Genomic DNA, 10,000 nt, shown 5'->3' on the forward strand with positions numbered 1-10,000 from the left:
AGAGAGAGAGGGGAGAAGAGAGAGAGAGAGAGAGAGAGAGAGAGAGAGAGAGAGAGAGAGAGAGAGGGAGAGGAGAGAGAGAGAGATGTATGCGTGTGCATGTGCATGTGCATGTGCATGTTAGTCCACAATATGTGGGTTAGGGTTAGTTTAGGGTTAGGGTCAATATCAGTTTAAAAGCATGTAGCTGCTGTACATGTGAGTGAGTGTGTGTGTGTGTGTGTGTGTGTCTGTAAATGCCTGTTTGCAGTACATAGTAATACTGTGCGTATGTTGCCGTGTCCCTCCCCAGGGTAACTGTACAACGTGTGACGGCCGTGACGACCTGAAGGAGTACTCCAGCATCCTGTCAGCCATGAAGGTTCTGATGTTCACCCACACAGAGACCTGGGAGATCTCCAAACTGCTGGCTGCCATCCTCCACATGGGCAACCTCCGCTACGAGGGTAAGGCAGTGGTACTGGCAGTACGCACACACACACACACACACACACACACACACACACACACACACACACATACGCACGCACGCACACACAGACACACTGTACTGTACCATACCTGTACTCTACAACCGCTATCAGTCAGTGATATATTTATATCTGACATATTTAAAGCCTTCGAATAAAATAAATTATTAATTAATTTATACATTATTAATTTAATTAAAATAAAGGATTTATGATTCATAAATAAATAAATTGTTTTGAGCATACCTAGAGGCAAACCTTGGCACACATGACGACAATCACAAACAGTCATTGTAATGCATGGAATGGAATGAGGAATGGTATCAAACACACATGCCATTCCATATTCCATTCCTTGGTTTATATTGAACCCGTCCTGCGATTTCTACATCCACCAGCCTCCCCAGAAACACAAATACATGTATTTGTGAGTAAAAAAAAATGTTATATCTTTGCACTCGATCAAATTTCAGGAGCCTCCTTTCATGACTTTTCCTTGATATGTGCTTTCTACCACCCAGTATCCTTACATTTTCAAAATCACATCAGGATAAGCTAATATAAAGCTATTTCGCCGTTTTTCTGTGTAGGAAGCTGGCTAATTTACAAGTGGCCAACTAGTGGTCGTTGTGTGTAAATAGCAGCTTAGCATTGAAAAAGAGGCGGCTCTTTTAGTAGGTTAAAAAGGCACGGCTGTTCTTGTGTTAAGTAGAGTGATACTGGTGGGTGTGAGTGGTTTGCAGAGGGGAGTGTAGGTTACCTCCTTTAAAGTTTAAGAAAGGCGGGCTCAACTCGATCTCCTTCCGTTACAGAGTTCAAATAACTCAAAGGAAATTCTTAAAAAATGCACTCACTACAAATACTCTTTCATTATTTATTGCATTGCAGAAGAGGTCAAGAGCGGTTTTCTACAGCGTCATGGCAAACACAGAGACACGTCCATTCTTGACCTTGCAATAAATAATTGAAGGGTATTTCTGGTTAGCTCCTTTATCCATGCTAGACGCTAAGAGTCTCGCAGGTGTTCATGTTCATCTGGATTTCTTGTTCTTTGCTTTTTATCAGACCTAACTGTGATGTAGGTTAAAGAAGTTACGATAACGTGTTCTAGCTACAGGCACCTTCTGCAGGTAACTAACTTGTTCCTCCCCCCTCTTTATACACACACACACACACACACACACACACACTCACACACGCACACACACACACACACACACACACACACACACACACACACACACACACACACTCACAGCTCGTACTTATGACAATCTAGATGCCTGTGTGGTGGTGCGATCGCCTGACCTGGCTACAGCAGCATCACTGATGGAGGTGGGTATTGAGAATACTGTGCAATCTCTTTGTATAGGTGAATGCCAATATACCAGTGGGGGCTGTTGGAGGTAGAAATTGGAGGACGGGCATTGTAATGCATGGAAAGGAATGAGGAATGGTATCAAACACGTGTGTGCTTGTAGAGTGTTTCGTATATGATTGCAATTCCATGTGTTTACAATTAGCCCACCAGCCCCCCCTGCAATATACTACAGTATAGACCTTTAAATTACTATTTACTATTTACTATTTAAATAAATACATAAATACACGTCGTCCAGTCGTATCTCTGAGGGGGGACACAATCAAACACAATGGAGGAGATTAAATAAAGACGATGCATTCACTCTAAAAGAACAAGGACGTGTTCTCTGTGTGGTGACAACCCTGTGTAAGGTCCATTAGCATCTCCACCAAGAGACAACGCTCTTGGGGAAATAGCTGGCTGGGTTGTTGGTGAACAGAAGGTTGTGAGTTCGATCCCTGCTTTGGGCAAGCTGCTCTAAATCTGGGGGGTATTCCATCAATGTTGCTATAGGAAAATCCAGATTATTCTCACGAGAATAGCCTGGATTTTCCTTTAGTGACGTTGATGGTATACCCCCCTGCTGTTTGCTGTATTAAGTGTTGTGTTGCTGTTCTGTATAGAACAGTTACAACATTACTGCACGTCATTGAGGTGGAGGCTGGTGAAGATAGAAATCAGAGGACAGGCTCATTGGAAGGCATGGAATGGAATTAGGAATGGTATCAAACACTTGTGTCATTCCATTCCATGTATTCCAATGAGCCTGTTCTACCTACACCAGCCTCCACTGATACTACAGTATATTTCATAACATTGTGTCATTGTGTAGGTGGACCCAAAGGATGTGATGGTGTGTCTGACCACACGGACCCTGATCACGAGGGGCGAGAGTGTCTCCACCCCCCTCAGTATGGAGCAGGGCCTGGACGTCAGGGACGCCTTCGTAAAGGTTGGGACCTTTCAACCCCCTCCTGCCCTCTTTTCTCTGCGACCTCCTTTAGGAGAGGTCAAAGGTGAAAAGCTTGGTACTCTTGGCTTATTTGGCTTCTCTACATCCACCCTCAGGGGATCTACGGCAGGTTGTTTGTTTGGATCGTGGACAAGATCAACGCTGCCATCTTCAGACCGCCCTCCTGTGAGAGTCCGGCCGTGCGGAGGTCCATCGGCCTGCTGGACATCTTCGGCTTTGAGAACTTCATGGTCAACAGGTGAGTCCACAGGTCAGAACGGTGTGCAGGCGCAGGGGAGGCTTTTTTTTGTGGGCAGTCCCACTCATATTTTTCATTTTATTGACAGATACAGTAGAGATTTAGACAGGAAGGATGGGTGAGAGAGAGAGGAGGGATGACCTGCAAGACATGTCCCCGGCCGGAATCGAACCGGGGACCCTGCGGTTACATGGTCAACGCTTAACCCGCTACGCCACCTAAGCGCCCCAGAACTCATTTTTAAGCGGCAATTAAAGACGCATCTGTTCAGGCAGGCCGGTAGTCACTTATAGCCACCTTATTGTTCCTGTTTATGTTCTGTTTATGTTGTCCCCTTTTTTTGTTTTTGATCATTGATGTTTTGATTGCACTTTTCTTATTTTTTATGTAAAGCACCCTGTGCATCCGTTCTGTGAAAGGCGCTATATAAATAAAGTTTTACTTACTTACTTACTTACTTACTATTCCATTCCATGCATAACAATGACTCCATCCTTCGATTTCTACCTCCACCAGCCTCCCCATGTACATGTGCATTACTCAACAGTAGAATATTGAGTACAGTAGACAACATGAGTGTGCACAGGTTTTAAAATATATATTTTCAATCAAGTAACTGGCGATGCTTGAAGAAGGTCTGTGACCGAAAGCTCGCAATAAACGCAGTTTTTTTGCACAGTGTTTGAGTGTGCGGATGCTGCACAACCTTTGCACTCTATTGATACTGATGTAGTTTATATCATTGTATACTGAGAATTGAAGTCCCTCTACAGTTTGGCGAATCTAGCACTCAAAGAAGGCCCATTTCCTTCCTGTAAGGGATGGGCCAAGATCTGTGGCGCAGTGAATCATTCTGACTGTGGACAGGGCCCATAACTTGTGTAATCACAGATTTGTATAATATGATTGGTTCCCAAGAATAGTGACCTCATGACCAAGGACAGTTCTATAAATATGAGTCCCGCCCAACGTTGGGGGCTTTTTGCTTTTGGACTTTTGCTTTCTTGCTTATTGGTCTGCTAATTTCTCTCTGCGCTCATGTAACTTTGCTTAATAAAAGGCCAATTGATCTAAGCTCTTTGTGCTTTATAAGTTCTACTAAATCTATTAAGAATCAATTATATCCCACAACAATACTCTTCAGCTCCAGCAGCTCAGCAATGTCTGATTACGGATGAGCGGTGGTATTTTCACTCTTTTGAAATCAGGTAACTCCCACCTCCCACACAACACACATGTTCATTGCCTACCACTCCCTGTGTGTCTCCCCCCCCCCCATAGTTTCGAGCAGCTGTGCATCAACTTCGCCAACGAAAACCTGCAGCAGTTCTTTGTGCGCCACGTGTTCAAGCTGGAGCAGGAGGAGTACAACCTGGAGGACATCAACTGGCAGCACATCGAGTTCACTGACAACCAGGACGCTCTGGACATGATCGCCAACAAGCCCATGAACATCATCTCCCTCATCGACGAGGAGAGCAAGTTCCCCAAGGTAGAGTCAGCGGCTTTACACACTTACAGGGCCAGACCGTGCTGGGCTGGCTCAGGTATTTTCTTTTCCCATTGTCCTTTCCAGAACACTTATGGCAACTATGGTGGATGTGGATCCAGCCCAGCCCAGTACAGCTCAGCTGGGCTCAGCTACAGCAGGCTTTGTAGTGTGAAGTACGGTTTAGAGAGGGTCAGGGCCTTGGATTTCGGAACTAGGATCTGGGGGTTTGAAATAACGATGATACCTTGGAGTCCTTTGAGCAGGGGGGGGTTGTGCGTCTTACAGGCCATACTCCTAAATGGCTGTATGTCTCTTTTGTTTGTCTCACAGGGAACAGATGCCACCATGCTGAATAAACTCAACTCCCAGCACAAACTCAACAACAACTACATTCCCCCCAAGAACAGCTATGAGACTCGGTTTGGGATCCAACACTTTGCTGGCGTGGTGTACTATGAGGCCAGAGGTACAGATATAACAGGGGAGGCTGGTGGAGGTAGAAATCGGAGGATGGGCTCAGTGTAATGCATGGAATGGAATGAGGAATGGTGTCAAACACACACGCATTATTTAAAAAATATATATATATATAGTTTTATTGCCATGCAATCAACTTGTCAGTCAATTGGAATTTGGTATTTTATGCTCTAGGCAAGGAGTCCGCCATAGACGCCGACCCTGGAGCAAATAGGGGTTCAGTGCCTTGCTCAAGGACACCTCGACATGTGGTCAGCCGGGGTTCGAACCGCCGAACCACCAACCTTGCGATCATTAAACTCCGGCTCTACCTCCTGAGCCCCCATCCTCTGATTTCTATCTCCACCAGCCTCCGCTGCAATATACCAATACATGAACTACACTAGGGTTGGACCAATATGAGATAGTATCCAATATCGTCATAGAGCATATGGTGATATTGTTCCCTTACAGAAAGTATGTAAGTGCTTAAAACTCCAGATATGTGCATAACGACTAAGCGCAGTGTCCGTCTTTTTGCAAGGCAGAGCACGTCTAGCATTCCAAACATGCCTCTTTGTTTCACCAGACTATCAACAACAGCAGCCATACGTGTTGCAGTTCAGTCTGTTTCACATCGGCATGTCTCCACCAAACTTCAGCAGTGAACAATATTATTGTACTGTATATATATCATGATTACATTTGAAGTAATATCATGAATAAGAAAATGTGGATAAGGCCTAACCTATGAATTAATTAGCTGACAGTTGAATGAGAAAATCGATCTTTTTATTCATCAAGCTCCGGACCTGGGGTGATAGGGCCTTTTCAGCCCAGGCCCCGTCCCTTTGGAACGCCCTCCCCAACCACATCAGACAGGCCAACACCCTTCCAACATTTCAACAGGCCCTCAACACCCACCTCTTCAAGCTCACCTTCACCAGTTAACCCTCTCCCCCTCCCCTTCCCATGTGTCCCCAGCACTACCTTAATTAGGCCCCTATACTTTCTTCTATTTACCTTTTGTTTCTTTTTATTATTACTACTCAATCTTTTCAATTTGTAAAGCGTCTAATGTATTATTATTATTATTATTATTATCTCTTGTTATCTCTTTTCTCCAGGCTTTCTGGAGAAGAACAGAGACAGCCTCCACACTGACATCATCCAGCTGGTCCACTCCTCCAGGAACAAGTTCATCAAGCAGATCTTCCAGGCAGACGTGGCCATGGTAAGAGACCTTGTTGTGTCTGCTGGGGGCGGAGTTTAGCTTTCAGTGGCCCCAGTCACTCCACTGACCAATCAGAGAACACCAAATGCTGAAGCGATATGTGACAGAGGAGGTCATGGTCTTTTTTGTGACGGTAAATGCTAAGTGGGATGCTTGGGATGACCCTGCCCCAACTCTGATGTCACCCTATAGAAGTTGAGATTTAAAACGGTTAAGGTAAGGTTAAGGTTAGGGTTGGATTAAGGTTAGGATAGGGGCTTAACGTTAGGATTAGATTTAAGGTTCAAAGGAGGGTCATCCCAAGGATCCCATTTACCATCAACCTTTTCATGACCCTGCGTAGCCAGGGGCTACCTGTCTCCCAGTCATGATGTCAGTCAGGTGTGATCACTTCCTTATTTTCTCCTCACTCATATTGCATGATTAGGGCATGGCGAAATCAAATCAAATCACATTTTAATGGTCATTTCCACCATATACAGGATACAGTGTAATGAAATGCTAACCCTAACCCTAACCCTAGGGTGTGCAGTTCAGCAACCCACTTCCCCCCCGCGTTCCATCTCTCAATCCTCCTCGTCCTCTCTTTGTCTTTGTCTTTGTCTTTGTCTGATTCCTGGCTTCAGTTTCTGTGTGGCTATCTCCCATCTACCACTCCTCCTCCCAAGGTAAACAATGGCCGCTCCTTCCGTGGTACCGCCCTTCATCCTCCCTGTGCATCAAACAGAACGTATTTAACGAGAATCCATCAAAGAATACACTTTCTCCCTCTCTCTGAATTTTGTTATGAACAAAACAATGGTTAGGACTTCAGACTCCCCCTGAAATATCATTTGGGAAACAGTGTCTCAGTGAAAACAGCACCCCCGAGCGGTGATACTGTGGTACTGCTCTCAGGAAGTCTGTGTGTGTGTGTGTGTGTGTGTGTGTGTGTGTGTGTGTGTGTGGGGGGGGTGGGGGTGGGGTGGGGGGGTTTAGTCATCAGAAACTCAAGAGTAAAACAGCTCTGGTTCTTTTTAGTAGATGAACGGCTGTATCATTAGCAACGGAGAGTCACTGCGTTGCATGGAAACACGTTTCTGAGCCTAGTGTGTCTGGTAGTGTGTGTGTACAGGGAGGGGTGAAGGCTCTCTGACCGTTCCTCTGTAACCTCACAGCAAATTGACAGTAGTGGTGAAGGAGAGGACATACACTAGAGAGAGGGGGGGGTTTTAGACGGAGAGAGGAAGGTAGGGAGGGAGAGAGAGAGAGGTGGGGAGGGTAATAAACAAAAGGAAGGAGAGGGGAGAGGAATTATGCTTGAGAACACACTTCAAAGTCTTAGTTGTCCTGTCAAATCATTTTCTAAAGCAACGTGATCAATAAAAGACTGCAGGGAGGGAGTGAGAAGGAGGGAGTGAGAGGGGGGAGAGAGGGGGGGGAGAGTGAGAGAGAGCTGTCGTATCTCAGGACTTGTTGATGTTTTTAGTTCTTGTGATGTTTTTAGTTCTTTCTATATTGTGCAAGATTAATGTGCTTCAGTATGTATTTCTTGCCTTGATGCAGATCCATGCAGCATACTGTACATACATGTATACCGTACATGCTTGTATCATGTGTGTATCTGCTTTATGTTTGTGTTCCCTGTATGTTAAATGTACAGTATGTGTCTGAATGCAGACAGTAGCCTATATTGTAAGAGAACGTGGAATTTAGTATACACTCTTTTTTTGGAACTGAGCTTGCAAGTGTGAGTGTATATGCTGCCAGTGTGAGTGTATATGCTTGTCAGTGTGAGTGTATATGCTTGCCAGTGTGAGTGTATATGCTTGCCAGTGTGAGTGTATATGCTTGCCAGTGTGAGTGTATATGCTTGCCAGTGTGAGTGTATATGCTTGCCAGTGTGAGTGTATATGCTTGCCAGTGTGAGTGTATATGCTTGCCAGTGTGAGTGTATATGCTTGCCAGTGTGAGTGTATATGCTTGCCAGTGTGAGTGTATATGCTTGCCAGTGTGAGTGTATATGCTTGCCAGTGTGAGTGTATATGCTTGTCAGTGTGAGTGTATATGCTGCCAGTGTGAGTGTATATGCTTGCCAGTGTGAGTGTATATGCTTGTCAGTGTGAGTGTATATGCTGCCAGTGTGAGTGTATATGCTTGCCAGTGTGAGTGTATATGCTTGCCAGTGTGAGTGTATATGCTTGCCAGTGTGAGTGTATATGCTTGTCAGTGTGAGTGTATATGCTGCCAGTGTGAGTGTATATGCTTGCCAGTGTGAGTGTATATGCTTGCCAGTGTGAGTGTATATGCTTGCCAGTGTGAGTGTATATGCTTGTCAGTGTGAGTGTATATGCTTGCCAGTGTGGGTGTATATGCTTGCCAGTGTGAGTGTATTTGGTTGTTAAGTCGTGACGTGTTTCCGGGTCCAAAGTTGGCTGAGGCGCTCTCTTCGAAAATGCCTCAGTAATAATAATAATTCATTATATTTATATAGCGCTTTTCCGAGGCTCAAAGACGCTGATAAATATGGGAAAAATGGGAAAGTGCTGTGTCCCTTGTTGTATGAATAGATCCGAGTCAAAAAACCGATTGAACTGTCATTCTACAGCTTTAGTACACTGGTACTCTGGTGCAGGGAATTTCTGGTTTGGACCCGGAAATTGTTAAACGTCACGTTTGACGTCAGACTTAACAACCGAATATGCTTGCCAGTGTGAGTGTATATGCTTGCCAGTGTGAGTGAGTGTATATGCTTGCCAGTGTGAGTGTATATGCTTGCCAGTGTGAGTGTAAATGCTTGCCAGTGTGAGTGTATATGCTTGCATGTGTATGGTTTACGTATGTATGTATATCCCTATCAGGGAACGCTGCTGGGGCTCGAAATGTTTGATACTGTACCTCGTTCCATGAGTTACAATGAGCCTCTGAATATAACCTCCACCAGCCTCCCCTCCTGCCCTACCTGTGTAGTGTAGGATACATGTTGGATACATGTTGACATGTGTGTATTGTTGACGTGTGTATTGTTGACGTGTGTGTATTGTTGACATGTGTGTATTGTTGACGTGTGTAATGTTGACGGGTGTATTGTTGACGGGTGTATTGTTGACGTGTGTGTATTGTTGACGTGTGTGTATTGTGTATTGTTGACGTGTGTGTATTGTTGACATGTGTGTATTGTGTATTGTTGACGTGTGTGTATTGTGTATTGTTGACATGTGTGTATTGTTGACGGGTGTATTGTTGACGTGTGTGTATTGTGTATTGTTGACATGTGTGTATTGTGTATTGTTGACATGTGTGTATTGTTGACGTGTGTGTATTGTGTATTGTTGACATGTGTGTATTGTTGACGTGTGTGTATTGTGTATTATTGACATGTGTGTGTTGTGTATTGTTGACATGTGTGTGTTGTGTCTTGTTGACGTGTGTATTGTTGACATGTGTGTGTTGTGTATTGTTGACATGTGTGTATTGTGTATTGTTGACGTGTGTGTATTGTGTATTGTTGACGTGTGTATTGTGTATTGTTGACATGTGTGTATTGTTGACGTGTGTATTGTTGACATGTGTGTATTGTGTATTGTTGACATGTGTGTATTGTTGATGTGTGTGTGTTGTGTATTGTTGACATGTGTATGTTGTGTACTGTTGACATGTGTGTGTTATGTATTGTTGACATGTGTGTGTTGTGTATTGTTGACATGTGTGTTGTGTATTGTTGACATGTGTGTGTTGTGTATTGTTGACATGTGTGTGTTGTGTATTGTTGACATGTGTGTGTTGTGTATTGGT

At 44.4% G+C, this 10,000-nt stretch overlaps 1 protein-coding gene across 1 annotated transcript in view; it reads left to right on the forward strand.

Moving 5' to 3' along the window:
- LOC308156565 (unconventional myosin-VIIa-like) overlaps window positions 1–10,000 on the forward strand; it is a gene marked incomplete at both ends in the record, with an annotated part of 292,311 nt that overhangs the window by 244,390 nt on the left and 37,921 nt on the right. The window contains 8 exons of the mRNA XM_080529937.1: window positions 293–446; window positions 1,729–1,805; window positions 2,666–2,785; window positions 2,902–3,044; window positions 4,326–4,536; window positions 4,867–5,002; window positions 6,120–6,226; window positions 6,853–6,894. Coding sequence (XP_080386063.1) covers window positions 293–446; window positions 1,729–1,805; window positions 2,666–2,785; window positions 2,902–3,044; window positions 4,326–4,536; window positions 4,867–5,002; window positions 6,120–6,226; window positions 6,853–6,894 — 990 coding nt within the window. The remainder of the gene's footprint in view (window positions 1–292; window positions 447–1,728; window positions 1,806–2,665; window positions 2,786–2,901; window positions 3,045–4,325; window positions 4,537–4,866; window positions 5,003–6,119; window positions 6,227–6,852; window positions 6,895–10,000) is intronic.

Source organism: Nansenia antarctica (assembly GCF_963989245.1).
Source record: "Nansenia antarctica genome assembly, chromosome: 4".
Taxonomy (NCBI): Eukaryota; Metazoa; Chordata; class Actinopteri; order Argentiniformes; family Microstomatidae; genus Nansenia; species Nansenia antarctica.